The sequence below is a fragment of the Neoarius graeffei genome, chromosome 18, assembly GCF_027579695.1.
Source record: "Neoarius graeffei isolate fNeoGra1 chromosome 18, fNeoGra1.pri, whole genome shotgun sequence".
Classification (NCBI taxonomy): domain Eukaryota; kingdom Metazoa; phylum Chordata; class Actinopteri; order Siluriformes; family Ariidae; genus Neoarius; species Neoarius graeffei.
Genome location: NC_083586.1, coordinates 36,389,046 through 36,415,121, shown reverse-complemented (window position 1 = coordinate 36,415,121; position 26,076 = coordinate 36,389,046). Strand labels below are relative to the sequence as shown.

Here is a 26,076-nt window from a genome sequence, read left to right as displayed (position 1 = left end):
AGAAATACACTCTATACATTGCTAATGTGGTAAATGACTATTCTAGCTGCAAATGTCTGGTTTATGGCGCAATATCTACATAGGTGTATAGAGATCTTGCAGTCACGTGACCGGAAAGTACACAGCCGCCATTTTGTCGGTAAAAAACACCGCTGAATACTGCTGCACTTGTGTACAAAATGGATAAATTTCAACCGATGGACTACACGGCTCATTTTTCTAATGAACAGATAATTAGATATATGTCTAAAATAAACGACCTACGGATTAGTGACCCTTATGGCTTACCGGATGTAGTTTTCACAACCATGTCAGTGGATATGGAACTGCCAGAGGTGGAATACCCAGACATGTATAATTACCTCATAAACTTTCCCTCGCTGTTCAGTGGTGAAGCACTGCGTGCTTATAAATCTCTGGATAGTAATCTTTACAGAAATTCATGTGACCCCTAAAAGTGTAAAATAATTTTATATCTAGAGACTACATCGATTGTCACACCACTAAAGACCCAATCCACCCCCCGCCCCAAGCCTTTTCTCAGGTTCCCACTTCCCGGAATTTTTTTATTAGAGTAAGTCATAAACTTATGTTGCGAATAACCACATGGATATTCTGAAATAAATACATGGCGAACCTGAGATGAAATGGTCACTGCACAGGCGCCAGTGATCGTTCTTTCCAGTCGGTTCCCATGCCTTGTTCTTGTTGTTTGCATCGGCCCGGCCGATAGCAGCAATCCACTTTGCACGCCTGTCAGGGTCCCGTGGCAGCCTATGAAACTTTCTTCCCGATTTCTGACCTCTCCTGTTGTGGCATTTATATGCCATACAACTCTCCGGCATTGTGGCACGGTAATATTTGAAGATTTGGGCGAAAAAAAAAAAACAAAGTCAGTGTTGGAAAGACGGCGGAAATATGGCGTTTGACCGACAAAATGGCGACTGCTTACAATCTGGAGCGGATGTGACGTCACGTGCAAGATCTCTATAGAGGCCCATTTCCAGCAACTCTCACTCCAGTGTTCTAATGGTACAATGTGTTTGCTCATTGCCTCAGAAGGCTAATGGATGATTAGAAAACCCTTGTACAATCATGTTAGCACAGCTGAAAACAGTTGAGCTCTTTAGAGAAGCTATAAAACTGACCTTCCTTTGAGCAGATTGAGTTTCTGGAGCATCACATTTGTGGGGTCGATTAAATGCTCAAAATGGCCAGAAAAACGTCTTGACTATATATTTTCTATTCATTTTACAACTTATGGTGGTAAATAAAAGTGTGACTTTTCATGGAAAACACAAAATTGTCTAGGTGACCCCAAACAACCAACAAACACAGGACTAACTCTCCCAGATAGACCCCAAATGTTCCCCTTTCCCACCATGCACCTAGACTTGCCCCCCCACAAAGTTGTTTCAATATCATTTCACTGTCAGTTAATTATTTCTGGTGCTTCTTGATAAACATTTTGATCCTACAGCATGCAACATAATGCTAGTCTTTCTGCCTTGACATTAATTGTTCTGTGCAAAAAGTAGTAGAAAGGCCAGAGTCAAAGCATATGTCTTAATGATCTTATTTTATGGATTTTTATTTGGAAAAGAACAATGGAAAGTGCATAGTCATTCTTACCAAGCCCCAAAATGCAGGGCTGTGGGAAGTAGGGGTGCTGCGTGTGCTGCAGCACCCCCTGTTGGAAAAGGTGCACATCACAGTAGTCTCTGCCAGATGCAAAAACAAACAAACATTTTAAATAATTCTACTATTACCTGACATTTTGAGAAATAATTAGCAATACTGAATGATTACTCATTATTACATCAGTTGGACATCAATGCCCTCATGATGGACTTTATCTCCTCAACCCCTGAGCATTAAACTACATTTGGAGGAATATAACTGGAACACTTAGCACAAGGTATAGCATTTGGTTTATTATGAGCTGCCGCCAAGTAGCTTATTATCATTAAACAGTAATTTCACACTGATAAGCTACTTTTTCTGCAAAAACATATTTGGTTATGCTGTTATCACCATCCTTGTAGCTGAGGGTTGGCGATCCAGGAAGCCGTCCTGCAGAAATTTCACAGCTAGCTTCCATGAATTCTCTTGAGTGATTGGAGCACACCATCCATCCATTATCTGTAGCCGCTTATCCTGTTCTACAGGGTCACAGGCAAGCTGGAGCCTATCCCAGCTGACTATGAGAAGCAGGGTACACCCTGGACAAGTCACAGAGACAAACACTCACACCACCAATTAACCAATTGGACTGTGGGGGAAACCGGAGCACCCGGAGGAAACCCACACAGACACGGGGAGAACATGCAAACTCCACAGAGAAAGGCCCTCGCTGGCTGCTGGGCTCGAACCCAGGACCTTCTTGCTGTGAGGCGACAGTGCTAACCACTACACCACCGTGCCGCCTGGAGCACACCAGAGGGACTCAAACCTTCATCTGGTGGCAGGGTACACACTGACACCTATGGGCAATTTAGCCAATTGAACTAACCTGCATGTGTTTGGGAGGAAACCAGACACAAGGACAACATGCAAACTCCACACAGACCGTGAGGTTCGAACCCAGAACCTTCTTAGTGTGAGACGACAGTGCTAACCACTGCACCACCCTACGTTATTGCATGCTGTGCAAAATACTGTGCATGTTTGGATATGTTCATGGCCTTACAGACCTGTTTAACTACGTTCTTGTCTGATGTGAATTTGGACGCAATCTGTGTCAGTCGGGTTCAGTTATATCCCTGCCGTGTTGTGAGCCTCAGCGGTCTCATGTATTACTGATGTTCGAGTTCCTGATGGTTTCTTTCCAGAAACTGAGATGAGCAAGCTACATGTTCGTGATGGGGTGGTACAAGAACGGCTCCTAGACATGTCATCTCATCTCATCTCATTCTACAGGGTCGCAGGCAAGCTGGAGCCTATCCCAGCTGACTACGGGCGAAAGGCGGGGTACACCCTGGACAAGTCACCAGGTCATCACAGGGCTGACACATAGACACAGACAACCATTCACGCTCACATTCACACCTACGGTCAATTTAGAGTCACCAGTTAACCTAACCTGCATGTCTTTGGACTGTGGGGGAAACCGGAGCACCCGGAGGAAACCCACATGCACACGGGGAGAACATGCAAAGTCCACACAGAAAGGCCCTCGCCGGCCACGGGGCTCGAACCCGGACCTTCTTGCTGTGAGGCGACAGCGCTAACCACTACACCACCGTGCCGCCGCCTCCTATATCTGAATAATAATAGTAATAATAAAAAGGATAACTGGCGACTCTAAATTGACCATAGGTGTGAATGTGTGAATGGTTGTCTGTGTCTATGGCCCTGTTTACATTATTTCGAATCAGCGGATCATCAGATTAACGTTTTTAAAACGATTCGCGTGCACACAGCAACGCCAATACACGATTCGCGTACACACAGCAACGCCAATACACGGATACGCTAATCACATGACTAATTAGACGGCACGTCACATGATCCCAGTGCATATCGGGCATGCGCAAGTCACTCACCACTTGCAAGTGGAAGGATGACAAGCGAACACCTTCTCCAGCAAATAAACACACCTGGCTGTGATGTTCATGTTCTCACTGAGTTTAAGCGCCTGAAGGAGGTTGAAATGTGTAAATAAACCTCAGTGCGGCTCAGCGCTTCCTCCTGCGCTCCAAATCACTCCGCCCTGAACAGCGAGTGCCCTCTGGAGGGTGCGCACTCCGGCCTTGCGTAGCTCACAGAGCGCGCAAGTGAAGCGCAGGAGCAGTGATTCGGGACTGAGCAGCTGTGTGTGAGATCCCAACGCCAGCAAATCAGGAAGGTGGATGTCACAGTGATGTCCAATGACGACGTCAGCTAGAGCTCAGCACAGCGTATCCGCGTATTCTCAATGTTTACACAGCACCGGACCAGACACGAACTGGATTGAATACGTGGGCTCTGGCGGATTCCCGTTTCCCGGCGTTTTAATGTGAACGGACAGTGCATCCGCGAAGAAAACGAGACAGATACGGTCTAATGTAAACTTGGCCTATGTGTCAGCTCTGTGATGACCTGGCGACTTGTCCAGGGTGTACCCCGCCTTTCACCCGTAGTCAGCTGGGATAGGCTCCAGCTTGCCTGCGACCCTGTAGAACAGGATAAAGCGGCTAGAGATAATGAGATGAGAAGGATAACTGGCGACTCTAAATTGACCGTAGGCGTGAATGTGAGTGTGAATGGTTGTCTGTGTCTATGTGTCAGCCCTGTGATGACCTGGCGACTTGTCCAGGGTGTACCCCGCCTTTCGCCCGTAGTCAGCTGGGATAGGCTCCAGCTTGCCTGCGACCCTGTAGAACAGGATAAAGCGGCTACAGATAATGAGATGAGATGTTAATAAGGATTGTATGTTCGAGGTGGGAAAACGTGGATGAACATGTAGACAAGGGAAAGAAGAATAATTTGTTTGCACATTTTATTATGAAGCAAACAACCCTGAGCAGCATCTGTCATGTGACGTGACAGAAAACAGTGATGACGTAACAGCGCTTTCCGTTTGTAACCGTCTTAACGGTAGCTGGTGTTTTTGCCAGAATGTACCGTTTAGTGGAGCAGTTAGAGCACGAGCACACACACAACAACATTATTGCGGTTTTCCTGCTCACGGTTTAATCAGCAGCAGCTTGTACCAAGTTGAAACTGTTGAATAATAATAATCATCATCACTAATAATAATAATAATAATAATAATAATAATAATAATAGGAAGACTACCGGGGAGGAAATACCATCTAAGGCAGTGGGATTTCTTGAAATAGTACACGCTGTCTATATTTAACTGAAAGTGCGACAGTCCTCCCCTGCGTCTCTTATGTGGCCATGTGGTGGCGTCATTTCCGTGTTGTTATTAGTCTGTATTTTAATGTGGTGCAATCGGCTAGTATTGCTTAAAAATAAATAAAAACCAGTGTTTCAGAAACAACCACAAAAACAAAGCGGTTAAAGTTAGCATCATTTCGCTTTATTTATTTATTGGTAAGAGGATACCAGGAGGCTTTCGTTTTCATATTAATGCCACGTTAAATGTATTAAATGACTCACCGGGCGCAGAAAGCAAACGCTTCGAATAGTCTAGATTTATTTTAATTACTTTAAATGCATAATTCATGAGTGCTGACACACACGCGCGACGGTGCTGCTGGAATGGACGCGCGAGCGTGCGCGCATAAAATAGACGTCATCAGTTCTTGTTTACAAGTTAGTGATCAAGCTATGAGAAAATGACAGCGCGCGCGCTGTCCGCTCAAATTTCTCCCGACGCAGCCTTGTTTTAATAGGAAATGACGTCAAACATGGTTTATTCAGACAACAAGATTAGAAAACGCATTCTGGGCAATGTGAACTTTTCAAATCGAGGGGAACCGAGGCTATTTATGATATTTTTCAGTCGGGACAGTGAAAATGTGTGTCATTCAAATCAGGGCCGGTTTGCGTGAGGGAGATTCGCTGGTGCGTCTTTGCGCTGATTGGCTCATCCAAACGTGTGTCTTTTTCACTCGACCAATGAGTCCAATGAGCAGCCGTGCTCAGGATTGGCAGACACGCCCCTTGACGGTTGCACCGCCTTATATGACTGTGTATTTTCCTCCTCACTGACTGACTGAGGCTGAGGAGGTGTGTAAACGTCATGCGGTGTTGTTTTCTCTTGTTTATAGTTCAGTCATTCTGAAAGCGCTGTTATTTTGGATTGAACCGGCGCCTGGGACCTTATTTAAGACATTAGGCAGGGGAACTCTTGTTTCGGTGTTATTTTAAACATATATAATTTGTGTTTCTGGAGGAAAACAAGTTGCAGAAAACAAGTTGAGTCGGAGTATTTTGTTTGTTTGTTTGTTTGTTTGTTTGTAAAATCACCAGGATGGCGAGTCCACCACTAACAGGAGGGACTGGCTCGTTATCATCCTCATCCTCATCCTCATCATCCTCAAATGTCAACATGTATTCAAACAACATCAAGAAAAGTGGCTACCTTAAAAAACAGAAGCATGGACACCGGAGATTTTTTGTTTTGAAAGAGCAAAGCGACTGCCTGCCAGCCCGGTTGGAGTATTATGAGAGCGAGAAGAAATGGAAAAACAAGTCAAGTGCGAAAAGAGTCATCTCTCTTGACTCCTGTTTGAGCATAAACAAACGCGCAGACGCCAAACACAGGTACCTAATAGCGCTGTATACCAAGGATGAATATTTTGCAGTAGCTGCTGAAAACGAAAACGAGCAGGAGAGCTGGTACAGGGACCTCACTGATTTAATGAGTGAGGGAAAAGTGTATGACAGCACAGTGACCAACTCTGCATCCTCTTTAGTGGGCTTTGACGAGGGTAATTATGGTATGATTACTCCAGTGAACGTGGCGTACAAAGAAGTCTGGCAAGTGAATGTGAAATCTAAAGGACTTGGGCAGACCAGAAACATCATCGGGGTTTACAGGTTGTGTTTATCAAGTCGCTCAATTAGCTTCGTGAAACTTAACACTGAAGTTCCGTCTATCAGCCTGCAGCTCATGAACATAAGAAGATGTGGTCATTCGGACAGCTTTTTCTTCATCGAGGTTGGCAGATCTGCCTCGACAGGACCTGGGGAGCTTTGGATGCAGGCGGATGACTCTGTAGTGGCACAAAACATACACGAAACCATTTTAGAGGCTATGAAAGCAATGAAGGAGTCATCAGAGTTCAGACCACGGAGCAAAAGCCAGTCTTCTGGATCCAACCCCATATCTGTACCCACCCGACGGAACTTGAACAATTTGCCTCCCAGTCAGACAGGGTTGGTAAGGAGGTCAAGGACAGACAATGTGGCAGCCACGTCACCCGTCAACAAGTTTACTTCCTGCCGGATACGCACAGCCAGTGAGGGTGAGGGCTCCATGGTGAGGCCAGTGTCCATATCGGTATCTGAAAACGGAAGTCCAACTGTCCGGAACCACATTAATAGGTCCAACACTGTTTCTGTGGGATGCCATACATTTGAAGCATCTTTTCTACATCACAACCGATCCTTGTCTATGTCTGTGCCTGTATCTCATTCACCTCCATCTCCCATAAGTGCACTGAGCCTAACTTCTACTAGTATGAATGGCTCTACCTCTGCCTCAGCAGTACACAAGCCTTCAAGTTGCAGTGGCTCCGTCTCAGGGTCACCTAGTGACACTGGCTTCCTCTCATGTGACGAATATGGGTCCAGCCCAGGAGATGCAAAATACAGTGCATCTAACCGGAGCAATACACCTTCGTCCTTTTCTGGGACACCCCCTTCCCGTGAAAGCACAGATCTCCATGGCTATATGATGATGGAGAGTCCATCAAGCCACTCCTTGAATAAGATCCAGGCATCCAGCAGAGAGAAGTTGGATGTAGAGAAGTTATACAGGAAGAGGACGTACTCCCTGACAGCACCACAACAACCTAAGACCCCCTCTCAGCAGTCATCAGCCTCACTTGATGAATATATGTTAATGTGGGCGGTGTACGCTAATGGCCACTCTGGGCAGAGCACACACTCTGTTTCTCAAAAGGTATCATACCCTGAGGATTATGGGGACCTTGAAATTGGCTCCAGCAGGAGTTCTATCAGTAACCAAGGCGATGATGGCTACATGCCCATGACACCAGGTGCAGCACTACAAGGGAGCAAAAATGACAACTATGTGCCCATGAGCCCCATGTGTGTCTCGGCCCCCAAGCAGATCATCAATCCCAGGTCCCATCCTCAGGCCACAGGAAGGCAAGGCACAACCAATTCTCCCAGTGTTGGTTCACTAGAGGACAGTGGTTATATGAAGATGTGGTCTGGCTCCAAATCTTCACTGGAGAGCACTGATGTCAGAGTGGCAAATGGGGAATATATGAACATGTCGCCTGTTGATCCGTGTGTCTCAGCAACACCACCAGATTATTTCCTTGCAGGGTGTGCGCCAGGACAGCGGCCCCCTTTCTTATTAAATTCCAACAAACATGACAGTCCTAAAAGAGAAGAAGACCAGTATGTTTTAATGTGCCCTCAGGGGAATAAACGAGGAGAGGAAACAAAGTGCAATGCTATGCCTATGGCAAATCCAGGGCGAACATTGCCCAGTCCTTCCACCCTTCTCCCACTCAGACATAGTCGGAATGATGGATTGTTGCACAGAGCACGGGCCAGCAGACAGAACAGATTATCTCTGGATACTCTAAGGATGCTTCCAAGCATGAATGAACATCCCCTCCCCAGCGAGCCAAAAAGCCCAGGGGAGTATATCAACATTGACTTTAGTGACACTGCACAGTACTCCATGCCCTCTGGATCAGTGGAGAGCCAGGCTTCATCACCTAGCCTTGGCAGCATAAGAAGAAGATCTCCACTTTGTGACTACATGAACCTTGACTTGAACTCGCATTCTCCAAAATCAGAAGAAACCCTGATTGCTAGTTCTTTACATGAAATCCCAGAGCTTACCAACTGTCCATGCTCTTCTGATGAGGGAACACATGTCTCTGATGAGCAGAACTCCTCCTGTTCACTTGACACCAGGAAAGATGACTATGCTGAGATGAAGTTTGATGATGCACGTATGTCCCCCTCAATCATCACAGAGAATGATGAAACCGAGATGGCTAGCCCCACTAACAGGGTACAGCGGCTTACTCTGAGTGACAAGAGTATGCCAGGAATAGGAGCATTCCTCTTGTCCAACTCCACAGTTGACCCTGATGGAGAGGCAAAGGTGATCCGAGCTGACCCACGCGGTCGGAGACGGCACAGCTCCGAGACCTTCTCGTCCACCACCACCGTAACGCCGGTGTTTCCCTCTTTTGCCCACAAGTCCAAGCGGCATAGTTCTGCCTCGGTTGAGAATGTCTCGGTCCGGAGCAGTGAGGGTTCTGATGAGGAATACGGCAGCCCCATGTGCAAAGAGACTTCTGCTGGGTTCCAGGATGGTCTGAATTATATCGCCTTAAATCTCATGGAAAATAGAGAGTTTGGGAAGTGCGAGAATATGATGGGATTCAAGACGATCAGTTGCTGCAAAGGAGATATAAACGGTCTACACGACAGCCCGTATGTTTCCCTGGGATTCAAGGAGACAGTGGCCACTGTAAAAGGTGAGTTCTTCTGACGTGCTTTGTTATGGGTCGTACTGGCAAATAAAACATGATGGAGGTCCAGTGGAAAATGGAAACAGTAGTTCTTACCACAAGCGAGACATCTTGTTGATCATTCTAGAGGCTAATTCTTTGGAAATATTTTGAAGTGTTTTGAATATTCTAGCTGAGCTATTTAGTTGTCAGTCTGGTTATAGATCCTCTGTATTTAAAACATTAAATTGTGCATCATCTTACTTGGTTTAAGTATATAATTAGCCTCAATTACAAGTACACAGTGATTGTAGTTGTGGAGACGTATGTTAATAAAGGTTTCATTTGAAGTGAACTAGTGGTATTAATTTTACATTTATTATTATTATATTTTTAAATAATATTTTCGATTTAAGGGAAAGTTGGAAAGGGCTTGGGTCGTTAAAAAAAATCACACGGGAAAACGTGAAAAGGGTGAAAAATGCCTGAGAGCATTAATCCGCCATGTATTCGGTGGTGTTATGCAATGCATCGTGCATTCACTATAACGTCTGCGTTGTAAGCTTTCACTTTGGTTTTGCTTTGCATGACGAGCTCTTGCTATTGACTGAGAGAATGTGTTTTTCACTCTGAGGAATTCCCTGGAATTTCAGACGTGCTGGACTTGAGGAAGTGCAGCGACTGTGTGGCAAGTGGTAAACAAACTGCGTAGCACTGCAGGTTCTGTGGAGCACGCTCGTGTTTTGCTCTCGCTATCGTTGGAAGATGATGCAAAAAAAAAAAAAGCACACAGGAAGTGCGTTTTAGTGTTTGTGACATGAGAAGTCTGTGACTGACTGGTGCTGAATTATTTAAAAAGCGCTATTCTTAGCACATACAGGGAACGTCAGAGTGTTGTTTTGTGGCTCGAGTTTCTGAGTCCAGGACTGCTTTGGTTCTCAATATGGTTCAAGTTTCCTAAGAAAATGCTTTCTGTTTTACTTTATCATGTAGCTCGGAATGTCCCGTGCGTTAAAAGCCGTCCATGACTTGCAGCAGGGAAACGAGCGCTGATAATTTGCCTAATTATGCGTGGGTGCGCGTGCCATGCAGTGGTCGCGCATGTTGGAGCAATATGCTGCGATGACTGACTAATGGAAGTGCCTGGGGCCTTTCACCAAGCATGCTGTGTTTGCATGTGGCTCAACACACAGCCCTGCGTGTTAGGCACCAGGGCAGGTAGACGGACGGACAGACAGATAGACAGACCGATCCATCCATCTCTCTCTCTCTCTCTCTCTCTCTCTCTCTCAAGCTGGGAAGTTGTTTTTTGTTGTAGCAGTAAGTTATCAGACATGCGAAAAGAAAAAGACACACTGTACACAACATAAAACGGAATAAAAAAGATCCCAATAACAAGCCGACTATACAATACAGATACAAACGTAACAATAAAAAATACCTTTTTATGTGCTTTGTATGTGTGAATGTGCATTAGTAGTGCTTAAAACAAGAATTGTGATAAAAGATACAAAACCGTGCAAGAGTGGCAGTGTTTAATGGAAGATAAATAAAAACAACCTCTAATGGGGCAAAAGTGACTAAGTAAATAAACAAGCTCTGGCGGTGCAAAAGTTACAGAGGACGAGGGTCGTAAACTTCTTCAAATTGTTTCCATCCTCCTGTGTGTTTATATATAACACGTCCAATTGTAGATGAGCAGTGATCTGTGAAGGTGAGGGTTTGTTAATGTTAACCGAATTAACTATCGGTCTCTCCACCCACTTGTTAGAAATGCACATACCACTGAGAAAGTGAAATGGAAACAGGAGGAAAACTTGTTTATGCTTTATCTCCTTAAAGGAACAGTCCACCGTATTTCCATAATGAAATATGCTCTTATCTGAATTGAGACGAGCTGCTCTGTACCTGTCCGAGCTTTGCGCGACCTCCCAGGCAGTCAGACGCAGTCAGACGCACTGTCACTCCTGTTAGCAATGTAGCTAGGCTCAGTATGGCCAATGGTATTTTTTGGGGCTGTAGTTAGATGCGACCAAACTCTTCCGCGTTTTTCCTGTTTACATAGGTTTATATGAGCAGTGATATGAAACATGTTCAGTTACACAAATTGAAACGTAGCGATTTTCTATGCTATGGAAAGTGCGCACTATAATGACAGGCGTACTAACACCTTCTGCGCGCTTCAGCTGCGCATTGATATCTGAGCTCCGTATCAATGCGCTGCCGAAGCGTGCAGAAGGTGTTAGTACGCCTGTCATTATAGTGCGGACTTTCCATAGCATAGAAAATCGCTATGTTTCAATTTGTGTAACTGAACTTGTTTCATGTCACTGGTCATATAAACCTATGTAAACAGGAAAAACGCGGAAGAGTTTGGTCGCATCTAACTACAGCCCCAAAAAATACCATTGGCCATACTGAGCCTAGCTACATTGCTAACAGGAGTGACAGCGCATCTGACTGCGTCTGACTGACTGGGAGGTCGCGCAAAGCTCGGAGAGGTACGGAGCAGCTCGTCTCAATTCAGATAAGAGCATATTTCATTATGGAAGTACGGTGGACTGTTCCTTTAATGCTCAAATTCAGAATGATTGATTTTTTTTTTTTCATGGCCAACAAATTTCTAAGAAGGATTTTAAAATACACGGGGCTGTACAGAAGGAAGAATGAGTCCGACCCGCTAGAGATAGCTTGTAGCCGTCCGTGTCCTTCCAGCTGATCAATTACCCCTTTTCCACCAAATCAGTTCCAGGGCTGGTTCGGGGCTGGTGCTGGTTCACAACTCGTTCAACTTGCGAGCCAGCTGAGAACCAGTTTGCTTTTCCATAGCTCACGGTGCTAAGGGGAGCCACGTCATTACGTCACTGTATACGTCAGTTACGTCGCTGTATATGTCAGTAAACATCGCTGTGTTTACATAAACCTTGGTGCGAACATCGAAGCAACAACAACACGGAGAAGAAGAAGCAGCAACAACAATAATGGCTGACTTCGCGTTTGTACAGCTGCTGCTTCTCGTCGCTTAAAAATGGCGACCTTTCGCGGTCTTGCTATTGTTGTTGATCTTAACAACTCCGCCCCCCCCGCTGACGTAAGCGGTTCTTTCCTCTGGCCCAGCAGAGAGTTGGTGCTAGCCTGGAACCGGTTTTTCTGGCCCCAGAGCCAGTTCTTTGTCAGTGGAAACAGAAAACCCGGTTCCAAACTAAGCACTGGCCCCGAACCAGCCCTGGAACTGCTTTGGTGGAAAAGGGGCAAATGAGAAATGACCCTACCTCCAGCGGGTCGGACTCATTCTTCCTTCTGTACAGCCCAATGTATTTTAAAATCCTTCTTAGACTGCGCGTACTTAATACAATGTCCTCCATCGTGTTCAGTAACAGAAGAATCTCGTCCAAGCATGGCTTAACCCAGGCATGAAACAGAACTTGATTAAATCATGTAAATGAGCCACACCTCATTCAAACCATAGATTCAAACAAGTTTAGAGTTATCACGTTATAACGTAAAAAGTTTCACGTTTTAACAATGTCAATGATCATGTTATAATGTGAAACGTTTCACGTAATAACATGAAAATATATTGTTATAACATGAAAAACATACTGTTATAACACAATTTTTCACATTATTGTGTGATACTGATTTTTTTTTCTTTTGCTTCCATAGCTGCGAGATGTATGTGCTCTGTTCAGAGCCGTGTATAAAAGTTCCTCTTAATTTTATTTTTAAAATTTTTTTTTAGATTGTCTTTCTTTATTTCCCTCATTTTAAAAAAAGGAAAACAAGAGCCTACTGGAACAGTAGAGGGAGGGAGGAGAAGTGGAGGAACTTTTCTGTCATGCTTTTGGCTGCACAAGTTTGAATTAAGGTGGGGTTTACATTAGACCGTATCAGCGGATCATCAGATTAACGTTTTTAAAACGATTAGCGTGCACACAGCAACACCAATACACGATTTGCGTGCACACAGCAACACCAATACACGGATACGCTCGGCTCCGCAGGCATCCTGCGCTCCAAATCACTCCGCCCTGAACAGCGAGTGCCCTCTGGAGGGTGCGCACTCCGGCCCTGCGCAGCTCACACAGCGCGCGAGTGAAGCGCACGAGCAGTGATTTGGGACTGAGCCGGTGTGTGTGTGATCTCAGTGCATGTCGGGCATGCGCGTCACTTACCACTTGCAAGTGGAAGGATGGCAAGCCTAAAGACAATCATAACTACACAATGGGCAGTATTTGCATCAGTATTTGCAGTATTTTCATACTTTTATACTCTTTAATGAAAGGTGATACAAGGCGGAAGTCCGCGCCGTTTTTCAGCAGTCGCGTCACATGACCAACGCCAGCGAATCAGGAAGGTGGATGTCACAGTGACGTTGTCCAATGACGACGCCAGCTAGAGCTCAGCACAGCGTATCCGCGTATTCTCAATGTTTACACAGCACCGGACCAGACACGATCTGGATTGAATACGTGGACCCTGACGGATTCCCGTTTCCCGGCGTTTCCAGGCGTTTTAATGTAAACGGACAGTGCATCCGCGAAGAAAACGAGACAGATACGGTCTAATGTAAACTTGGCCTAAGAAACAAGCTGGTTGTGGTCCAGGTTTTTTTTTTTTTTCTCTTTTTCTTTAACCTCTCCTGGATCAAAGTGCCCACTGTTTGACTTATAGTCAGTGCTTTTGTTTTTAAGGGTTTTCAGATAAGGTACAGCTCAAGAGACAAAGTGCCCTATAATTACAAGGAAATTGATTTTGAATGTTTTTTTTTTAAATCTCACAAACGCATCAGAACAGGCTCAAGGAAAGGTCACACCAGATTTTCGCTTTGCAAATTTCGTGACCAGGGTGAATCAAAGTCAGTAATGGGCAGTCCTGATGTGACGTCTTTTGGAGGTAGGTTGAGTTTACAGCTAGCTTGTTTGTAAGTGACATGAGACATATACATTTTTTTTAAGAGGAAAAAAAGCTTCAGATCTAGATGAACTCTGTGCAAAGTGAAATCTGATGCAAAATGTTGCATTTTCCTATACTGCATGCGTTTTGTGCCACATGGATTTTTATGTCGTCCAGCGTCTTTAAGGCATTTAATCATCTTGATAAATATATATGAATATATGACTGTTAGATAAAATAATTAAGCGATGTTTAAACTGCTACTATAGGCAGGGAAAGTAAGCAAACCTGAGAAAGTTATTACAGAAAAAAAATTGTACCTTAATGCTAGAGCATGGTAACGAGAGATCATTTTTCTAATCATTCTATTTCTTGCATTATTTAAATTCCAAGTTATGGTGCTAATATTGTTCTTATTAACTGCCTTTTGTCCACTTTTTCTAAACTCTCCGTTCCTTATTTGAACTAAATAATAAGTTCAATTTATATAGCGCCTTTCTCAAAACCGCGAATTGGCCTAGTGGTTAGCGTGTCCGCCTCTCGATCGGGACATCGCGAGTTCTACTCACGGTCGGGTCATACCAAAGACCATCATAAAAATGGTACCTACTGCCGTCTGGCAAGGCGAGTAGGGAGTATAAACTCTTGCGGTTACCAGAGGACTAGCCCCACTGTAACCCTAGCTATGTAATAGGCGAGAGGCTGAGGGCTACGGAAACGGAGATGGGCGCCGCCCTATGCGCCACATGGCATGGGAAGGACTTTGACTTCTCAAAACCCAAGGTCGCTTTACAATTATGGGGGGGGAAAGTCCACTAAATAGAGGTCAGGATGTCATTCCAATGGTGTAGCAGCTACAGTCCCACCAAAAGGTGCACGAAAACAAGTCCCACACCGCCAGCACAGCCGCCGCGACGCCACCAGGCAACATCACTCGGAACACCACGCCATGGATCCACAAAGCGAATCACTAAGGTCACTTAAAATGAAGTGAATTAACTTTTTGCTCTTCATTTGGCTCCATGTAATACGCATGTTCTTGCCACTGGCATTGCACGTGATATAAACTACATCGTCAGCCGTTCAGCGTAGAAGTAAAACAAAGAGGTCCCTGGAGTAGAAATCCTAAAGGAGTGAATAGGCAATTCATCAAACTCGCTCCTCATCACCCTCTATCTTCCAGGGGCCTCCTTGAATGAATGAATGAATGAATGAATGAGTGTGCATGTGGATGGCAGATGGTCAGGCAGGGAAAAGTGTGTATCTAATTGCACCTGCTACTGCACTCACTTGGGCCTGTTATCAGGCATGGCAGCAGCACAGACAATACACTAATGACAGCACACCATCTGCTTCAGCCTCTGGACAGGGGCGAGTAGTGCTCATCCCTTAGAGAATCGGAGAGACAGGAGTCATAATAAGCAGCAGTCTCTCTAAAAGTGATAGATGAATACAGAGAGCGCGAGTAAGACAGTGTAACAAGGACAAAGGAAACGTGATAAAAACATTCTGAAGAGAAGCGCATAGTACAGCGTGCTTTGTATTGCATGCATGCAAGCACACACACTGGATCTGTTTTGCTCAAGCTGGTCGGATTTCAGCATGGCACTCACTTACCCCTGGCCTGAGAGGCGAGGAGCCAGTTAGAGCTGTGAGCATGCTCAGTATAGCAGCACCATCCCTTCCCTCTCTGATGCACTTCCCCCGTCTCCCTCCTTTTCCTTGTTTTCTTCTTCATGCCATTCATTTCCATTAGCGCTATTTGCTGTGAGACTGACTGACAGTTCTGAACAGAGGCCATGATGGATGGCTAATTGAGCTATTTCAAGAGTTTTCTGTCAGACATGCAGACCTCTGAATGGAATTTTTGGGGGTGCAAAAATTCCGTACCTACCAACATTACCTTTAACCCAGCCAGACACCTGGATACCTAATATGCATTCATCCTGCAAAGCCTCAATGGCTAAACTAGGTCGGGATGTTCCCAGCTAAGATGACTGCAGCAACACTGTCAACATTACCTACATTGAGCCTGGGACATGAGAAGGAGATTACGCTTGAGGGAGAGAAGGGATTAGACATTGTTCAGCAGCTTGTGGTGAAGGGAACAAGAGGCATTTACACACACAGACACGCACTCAAGCTGCAGGTGGAGGTCCAAACAAACCTGTTCTCAAATAGACCTCACACCCAGTGCAGCAGTGAAGTTGATTGATTTGGTGAGGTTGGTAGTATAAAATGCAGTTTTAGGCCTTCATCCTGTCATTCTTCATCAGTCTAGAGCTGTCGTTCAGACTATTGCACAGTATGATTTCTGGAGGAGTCCGATACCTCTTCTTGTCAGCTGGAGATCTTTTGACATCTTCTTCATCCAGCCAGACTTAAATGAGCAGATACACCATTTCAAGCCATGCATACACTACCGTTCAAAAGTTTGGGGTCACCCAGACAATTTTGTGTTTTCCATGAAAAGTCACACTTTTATTTACCACCATAAGTTGTAAAATGAATAGAAAATATATAGTCAAGACGTTTTTCTGGCCGTTTTGAGCATTTAATCGACCCCACAAATGTGATGCTCCAGAAACTCAGGCCCTGTTTACATTATTTCGAATCGGCGGATCATCAGATTAACGTTTTTAAAACGATTCGCGTACACACACAACATTTCTGTGCCCGCAACAAAACCGTTCCCCGTGCACACAGCAACGCCAATACGCAGATGCACTAATCACATGACTAATTAGACGGCACGTCACATGATCCCAGTGCATATCGGGCATGCGCAAGTCACTCACCACTTGCAAGTGGAAGGATGTCGTTGTAAAAAATGAAGTATGCCAGTCTGTTATCGGCGGTACTGGTACTACAATGACGCCTTTTTTACACCGTGTATGGCCTTCGTGTTTATGCTAGAAGGATCTAACAGTGTTCGGTACACTCTTCACCTCGCAGAACGGCCGTTTTTTGCGATTACAACAAGACTATTTAGTGCTACGGTAACCAATACACTTCCTGTATTGCTCATTCACTTAATGACTTCCTCAACACACTTCCTGTATTGCTTATTCACATGACCAACGTGGGATGACCAACGCCAGCGAATCAGGAAGGTGGATGTCACAGTGACGTTGTCCAATGACGACGTCAGCTAGAGATCAGCACTGCATATCCTCGTTCCTCAATGTTTACACAGCACCGGATCAGATACGTACTGGGTTGAATACGTGGGCCCTGGCGAATTCAAACTGTTCCGCCTGTGGAGTCGTTTTCCAGCGTTTTAATGTGCACGGACAGTGCATCTGCAACGAAAACGATACGGATACGGTCTAATGTAAACACCACCTCAATCTGCTCAAAGGAAGGTCAGTTTTATAGCTTCTCTAAAGAGCTCAACTGTTTTCAGCTGTGCTAACATGATTGTACAAGGGTTTTCTAATCATCCATTAGCCTTCTGAGGCAATGAGCAAACACTCTCAGTGCGTTTACATGCACATAGAGAAAATCGAATTTCTGCCGTTGCTCGACTGAAATTGAAGTTCTAAATGCCATGGAAACACCTTAGCTCGGCTGAAATCGAACCGAACTTGATTTCTCGTAATCGAGCTACACGACCTAGATTATGCGATTGTAGCCGAGCTACTTAGTGCATGTAAACCCTATCGAGCTACGTAGTCGAGCCACTTACTTCAGCACTGCCCCTTCCGGAAGTGACGAGACCACAAGCGGGAAACACGACAGCCTCGGTCGGCATGACACTTCACCTTAGCCGCCACTTTATTAGGAACACTTGTGTCTGGGCATGTACGCACCCATTTCCAATTAGTTGGTAAGTTATTAGCATGTTAGCAGGCGAACAGTTAATATGTTCACCATTACAGATCAACTTCAACTTAGTGGCCATTTTATTAAGAACACTTCTGTTCGTACATACAAACACTCTTCTTGTGAACACGGAACTGATAACTTTTTTTTTTCCCCAAATTTTTTTTTATTGAATCAAACACACATTATACAAAGGGTACAAGAAAATAAAACAGTATTGTTATAATTACACCAGGGGATGGATATATATATATATATATATATATATATATATATATATATATATATATATATATATATATAAATTAAAAAAGCCTATACAGATAAGAGTAATCATAAAAAAGACATTATACAATACAAAAATAGTTTCCGTTCTAACAGCCTTTTCATTAGTGCTGGTAGAAATTGCAGATCTATAATGTTTCACATCTATACCAAATTCAATGAAGTTAGGTTTTTTGTTTTGAAATTTACATTTATGAATGTAGTATTTGCATAAAAATAACAAAAGATTAATCAAATAATATTGAGAGCCCACATACTCCTTTTCATGAAAACCAAATAAGACATTTTCCCACTTTAATGCAAAGTCTGAATGAATGGAGTCTATGATGACACGAGCAAGCTTACTCCACAAAAGTTTTGAATAAGGTGATAACTTTGTTTATACTCTTGAATAGCTCTTCTTCATGACGACAATCGGAAGTGTACCAACACGATGGGGCGTGTAGTGCCACCTGTGGCTCGGGTGCACAATGTACCTCACACAATAGCTCGATTTCCTTGTGTGCATGTAGGATTGGGTTTCTCTGGCACCCCTGCTGGGACCCTTAGCTCGATTACCGACAGCAGCTCGATTTGGATGTGCATGTAAACGCACTGATTGTACCATTAGAACACTGGCGTGATAGTTGCTGGAAATGGGCCTCTATACACCTATGTAGATATTGCACCAAAAACCAGACATTTGCAGCTAGAATAGTCATTTACCACATTAGCAATGTATAGAGTGGATTTCTGATTAGTTTAAAGTGATCTTCATTGAAAAGAACAGTGCTTTTCTTTCAAAAATAAGGACATTTCAAAGTGACCCCAAACTTTTGAACGGTAGTGTATGCTCTTTACATGGCTGTCTTTCAACCAAATGCTCTGCTGACATCTTAAAGGATTCATTGCTTTGTCCCCATGGAGAGATTTTGATGGGTCTATGTTGGAGACTTTCAGAAAGCTAAAAGTGCTTTTTAAATATTCTCATTTTCAGTTATTTCAGAATGGCAGCAAGTTTTCTCAACAGTGGTCCTGGTTAGACATCGCCTTCTAGTTCCCAGTGGATTTGATGCCCATTGAAATGGTTTTTGGCAGGTATTAAGATGTGGTTGTTGTCTTGAAGAAGTTTCCATTTTAGGGCTGCTCAGTATTCCCCCCCCATCCACACACTCCTTAAAGGGGAACTGAAGTCATTTTAAAACTTGCTTTATTTCTTAATTAACGTGTTATTCAATTACGTTTTCGGTTTTATTAACCTTATATCGTGACTCGTATTGGCATATTATATTACACTTATCGGCCTTTTCGGTTTTTAGCCATGTATGGTCCACGGCAGGCGTCGCTTATCCGCGCGATCTTCACGAGACTTGTGCGAGACTTCAAACGTGAAGTATCAGCGCCGCCATTTTGAAAACTGTTTACACAGCGGCCAGATCGCCATCTCATTCCAATTTAGATTAATTTCAAGATTTGCCAGCTTCATCAGTGATGGAGATTATTCCATACGACTTCAAACCAACGTGGAGTAGAGAAGAGTTGGAAAGACGACAGGATAAGGACGAGTCCGTCGCACTGGTATTTACGTCATTACTGTCATACAATTAAAACGTGCCAGCTCAGGCAGCTGGTGGGTTTTCAAAATAATAAATACATGCATGTATTTTTGTGATAAATACATATTATACTGAGCGCATTTCCCACATAATCCTCACTAAGGTTTCGGACAGCACTACAAAATGGCGTCCCCACTATATAGTGAGTAGGGAGCGATTTCGGACACAGGGAAAACTTCCGGCTTGATTACGTCAGCATTCGAAGGAGGGTGCGCGTGTCTTTTGGCAATGTTGGCAGATGTTGGTTACTTTGATTTCCACTGCGTTTTACTTCCGTCCTGCGATGTCTCGCACAGGTCTCAGCGAAACTCGTTTACGGCCATTGCTTTGACATATGGACTGATATATATTACATAGCGTATTTCAAATACTCTTAACTTGCTATAGCAGAGACAAAATAGCTGTCAGAAATGCGTTCCTATATTTAATAAAATGAGAAATAGAATTTTGATAAAAAAAATTTGCCTTCAGTTCTCCTTTAACTGTGGGCAAGGTAAAAGTGTAAGGGCTTAACATTCATTTCAAGGTATCACAGGAAATATTGACCATTGGAATCCCTGCAATGTTGAGCACATAATTATTGATTTGCTGTAGACTTGTAGCAATTTTTCCCCCAGGTATAAGCAGTGTATCATGATCAGTGTTTGAACACTACAGTACATTCTGTACTCAGGGTAATTATAGCGAGAGAGAGGTGAATAGTTGTTGAGGAAAAACATGTAGCTGTGTAGGTTGGGTGGGGGAAGAGAATTGCAAACTTAGGCTACATCCACACGACAACGGCAACGAGATGTTATTTAAAAATATATCGCGTCCAAATGGGCAACGATCAGTAAAATATCAGGTCCATATGGCAACGCAACGCTTGCTGAAAACGATGCAATTCACATGCCACACCTCTAGGGGCGCTGTAAGACGGTCCCTTCGGAGACACCAGAACAATAGAAGTAGTAAGGACGCATGCTCATAAACTATTATGCGCGAGACTTCATATTAGCCACAAAGTCAGAAAAATCTGTTCGTAAAATTACATTATAATGACCAAATACAATGAAAAGTATTTTTCCAGTCTCACCTGTGAAAGGTAATCCCATGTGATCTCGTTTGGACGGCAAACCTGTTGGTACAGTTAAACGCAGCACATGAATCTTTATTCTCCGCTTTGACCTATCCAATATGGCGGCGAGGATGACGTATGATTCTACGCGGAAGGCGGCGTCTTTAATGGTCCGGAATAAATTGAATGCTACACGTTGATGGATTAATTTGCTCTTCTACGCCCTTTTTGAGGAATGTATTGTAGGACTTAAACCCACATCTGAAGAGCTGAGATCGCTCCTTTTTTTCCCTATTTTTGCTGGCGGGATTGACTCTGCCCTAAAGGCTACTCTCTCTCTCTCTCTCTCTCTCACTTTGCACCATTACACAATAAATATTCACAGTGAAAATATTTTGTAAGCGCGTTTCATGAACCAAGTTATAGGATTTGTTGACAACTCGCATCGAGTTCGTTACACTTCTACCCGGCGTGAAGCACTCACAGTCATGTGGTTGTGACGTCATCGTAAACAAATCCGTTCTACTCATCCAGACGACTTCACAACGGCAACGTTGCCAGATCTTTCCACTCTGGAACCCGTTCTCAAAAAGATTGCGTTTTGGGCACCCAAAACGCCGGTGCCGTGTGGACGCCAGGCCTAAACGATAAGCAGTTGTATCGGAGTCACCTGAATCCGTTGCCGTGTGGACAGGGCCTTAAGGATAGCCTAGTCATTATAAAGGAATTGCTATACAACAGTTTCTTTCAAGTCTCCATTATGGTGCCTTTATGGTACATAATTGGCTTTGAACAGCTTTGCTCTGGGAGACTGCACGTTGTAGTTAAAGTATACCAGACCTTTCGTAATTGTCTCCTACGTGTTACCATACAATTGACTGATTTTCCCATTTCTGTGACAATGAGCCTGAGAGATAGGGTCATGGCATAGGGGTCGGCTCAAGATTTTCACATCATTCCTGGCTTGTTTTCCTCCGTTCTGAGCAATCAGCAGTTTTGTAAAGGAGAATGCTTCCTAAGGGGCTTGAACCAGCTTTACGTGCCAGCTTTAGGGCCATCAAGCCACTTCATAGTGAACAGCATTACAATAGCTTGCACTCTGTGGATTAATGTCTGGGCTACTGTGTGAGGACAGATGAACTAAAATGGCCTCCGAAACATGCTGCATCAGCCTGTTATGATGGTAAGAGTCTCGACTGGAAGCAGGAAAAAACTGGCTAATGAAAAATGGGTATAAACAGCCCAGTTCAAAAGGGACATGAAGTAAATAAGCAACAGTAAAAATAGAAAAGAAAGGTCAAAGCTGATGATTAATTGCATAAGGATGATGGATCATAATCTGCGCAGCACGTTTAGTACACGTTTTTTCTATAAGCATTAGTTCACCTTCTAATCCATTTTCCCCAGTAAAATAAGTACTTTTTCACTACGTTCACACTGCAAGACTTAATGCTCAATTCCGATTTTTTTGTGAAATCCGATTTTTTTGTGAGGTCGTTCACATTAACAAATATATGCGACTTGTATGTGATCCTCAGTATGAACGAAAAGCGACCTAAAAGTGTTCCGCATGCGCATTGCAGGATACGACGACGTCGCACGCAGTGAGCATGGCCAGTGTTTACGGAAGTAACCTAAAGTTTCCTGTGTATGACAGCAGCCAGCATGGAGTACCTGGCGATGATGCAGTTGTTGTTGCGACGGAGCCAGAACATGCACAATAGCCTGATGTTAAGGAGGAGGTTGAGAAGGAAGAGGGCAAGGGTTTTGGCTCAGGCATTCTGCGGGGTAGTGACCGCAACCTCCGTTCAAAGGAACATCAAAGCCATGTTGTTGTAACTTTTTTTGAGAGACCCGCCGCCTACTTCAGCGCAGAATAGTGACGTTTGTGGCTTGTTGATGACGTGTAAGTCGGATGAATGCGACCTGGCGGTTCAGACTGAAGTCGCATATGAAAAGATCGGATAGGAATCGGAATTAGGACCACATATCCAAACGGCCTGGGTCGGATTTGAAAAAATCGGATCTGTGTCGTTCATATTGTCAATAAAAGATCGGATACAGGTCACATATGGGCGAAAAAATCGGATTTGAGTCACTTCAGCCTGCAGTGTGAACGTAGTGTTTTTTTGCTCATGTGATGTGACACACTGTAACCGTAACAATGCTCTTACCAGTTGTACGTAGCTAGTGTTGGCTAATAACTAGCCTAATGTTGGCTAACTAGCTCGCACTTGACCATCCCCCCCCTTTTTTTTTTTTTTTTTGCAACTTTTGAAGTGACCTGCTTCTGTTTTTTTCAAAGCAGGCACATTCGTCTTTCCTTGTGTTTTTGTCTGAAAGCACCCTAGCTGTTCACTTAGCTGTACAGTTATTTTGCTCTTCATTGATCAGATTATGTAATTACTGCTCTCTGGGACCATCACTTAAAGTGCTGAGCCAAAGCTGGAGATTTTCCTCCATTCCTTTAGTGAGTGACTAATTCCAGTGGGATTATAATGGAATTGTATTGGGATTAGTCTAACTGTGGTACACAGTAGCCGACAAGGTTGATGTGAGGGCTCTCACTGCTTTCCGACCTTCATCATCCATTTATCTGAAAGGGATTTAAACGTGACTGTGCACGAAGAGTTAATCCCGGTCATACACCATCTGTCCGTAAAAGAAGTCGATGCAATGTTTACGTAAGAGATTTGGGGGCCTTGCCTTTTATAAGGAAGGTCAAGCATTGCCAGATCTATTGCACCGCTCGCACGTTATTGCTGACTCTGCATCTAACTCTGACTCACTGCATTGTCTATCATGGTCAGGCTTTTTTCTAATATCATTAGGTTTAAGGGTAATACTAAGATATGAGGAAAGCATATGTCCTTTAACCACCATGTTTTTTTTTTTTTCCCCCCCCTTTGCTCCCTCAGATTGATCGGCGCATGGATCAGGGTGGCGATGGTAGTAGTGTATGTCCGAGACCAGAGACTGTTTGCTGCTGTAGATGAACTTTGACCTTCGACCCTCACTCTGCGTTCCTGACAGACTAAATGTTGATCCTATCCAGGCTGGACGCTTTAAACGTGGCCAACTCTGCAAGCATGGAAACCACGATCCGCTCTGTCCTTCAGGAACTGCAAATTGCTGCTCTGTAGGTGACAACGGTCACAAATTTGTGTTGTGTATATTGTATAGTTTATTTTTTTGTTGTTGTTGTTAACACTTTAATCATATTTGGTTGGCACCAGAGGAATGAATAGAATACAGCTACACCTTATCCCCCCCAAACAAACAAACAAAAACACAAAACAACAACAACCCCCCCCCACACACACATCCATTCTTATATTTACTTACCATACACACAAACCTCTGCGAAAATACATATTTAATGATTTATTTATTTCTAGTACAATGGCTAACATGACATTTACTGATTCGCAACAACAACCCAGGAGACCGCTACATGTCCTACCTCAGGAAGAGAATCTGTTGTGGTTGTACAAAATTCAGACATAATACCGATTTATGTTTTTATTATTATTTTTTTTCTTTACATTACCAATCCAAAGCCTTACTGTTTCACTGATATAGAATTTGCTGGAATATACTAATTAGGACTTGTGTAATAAGACAGATCTAAAAATGTAAATTATATCTAACGTTTTCTTTTTTTTTTTAATAGATGCTTATTTAATCTCAAATGAGTTTCTATATGAAAGAGGCCACTTATAATTTATTTAGGAAATATGTCTGAAATATGCAAGTTGAACCACTAAACCATGTGGTTGTTGCACATGATGTTTGCCTACCTTAACAAAGATTAATACAGGAATAAGTATTATTTTTATTACCAATTACACACACACACAATGCATAAATCATGATATATAAATGTATAGCTTCGTAAAGCGATGCATCTGTGCCCTATTATAATGTCTCCCTTTTTGGACACCGCACGGCAACTGCCACACTGTATACCTCCACTTTGTTTCTCCTGTCACTAGTGATGATGATGGCGGTGAACATGGTTATGCTTAATTTAATGACAAGACTAAGCGGCAAAGTACATGGTGTGTTTAACTGGTAGAAATGCAGGTCCTTCACAGTGGGTTGCTAGCTGACACTTTGATGGCAAGCAGCACCAGATTGTAATACATGACACTTTTGAATGTAGTGCATGTAACTCGTTTAAAACGTCTGAGATGGAGGAGTAAACCAAAATAATTTTAGTTTTCCTTGTTTCTTTACCCCCATATAATGGTGCAAATTGTGCACAAAGCTATGATTAGACAAACATTTTGCTGAGGGGAAACTTACAAGATCTCGTCTGTCTGAAAATAATTAAGAAGTAATAGTGAAACACAAAATATTTAATGCCTAACAATTTGCACAGATGAAGTGCTTATTTTTCAGCTAATATATACCATACTATAGATTTTTTTTTTAACTATAGGACTTCATAAAGAGAGACACAAAAGGCACTTTAATTAAGTAATTCTCTTAAAAAAAAAAAAAACTATTTGATTCTATTGCAAATCCTTTTTTTCTTTCCTGGTACTATTTGTTCACCCTCTTTATATGCAATATTTACACACGAAAAAGCAAACTTAGTTTACAAAGAAGAACCAAATGTGTAAAGACTCTGTTAATGTATTTGTTGAAAGATTTTACACAGAGATTGACTATATGCTGTTTGTACGTTTTTCTTTCTGCCAACTTTATTGAATTTAAATTTAACAGTATTCCTGGAGTATAATATAGTCAAATATTGATTGAACTTGCTGTGTCTTCCATTGTCCAAATGTCATATCCTATTTGTTGTGATGTTCTAATGCTAATATTAAATAATCATTTAAAGTATCTTAGTAGAATATCTATTTTATTTGTGTTGAGAGACGATAGGCACACGCAATAATTCAATAAATATTATCATTTAAGTCAAACTGAGTTGTGTCCTCTTCACTTTTAAAAATTAAAACCGGCTTGTAATTTTTTTTTTTTTTTAATTTGCTTTATTTTTTGCACCCAAAGTCAATTCAAAACAACTGAAAGTGACATCAGACTGCTGGACAAAACAGCACAACGTCAAAGATTATTAAAAGGACATAAACTAAGCTCATGCACAGCACCGGATATTGCCATGACTACACGCTCCGGGGCGAATAAAGGAAGGAACGCGATGTCCGTTCGTAAACAAAGCGAGATGATTACTTCCGGTCCGGCGAGCCGATTAAAAAAAGAACAAGAAGGGGGGCCGGAACTGAGCAATTTCCAGGCACAGCAATAAAGAGTGAAATACTGCTTCAGA

General features: G+C 43.2%; 1 protein-coding gene across 1 annotated transcript; it reads left to right on the top strand.

The window, feature by feature from the left end:
• The first annotated feature begins 5,566 nt into the window (after positions 1–5,566).
• Positions 5,567–25,624, top strand: irs2a (insulin receptor substrate 2a). Its single transcript, XM_060898747.1, has 2 exons — positions 5,567–9,146; positions 23,696–25,624. Exons 1-2 carry the CDS (start codon positions 5,924–5,926, stop codon positions 23,698–23,700), a joined length of 3,228 nt encoding a protein of 1,075 aa, XP_060754730.1. The 5' UTR covers positions 5,567–5,923; the 3' UTR covers positions 23,701–25,624.
• Positions 25,625–26,076: the final 452 nt, after the last annotated feature.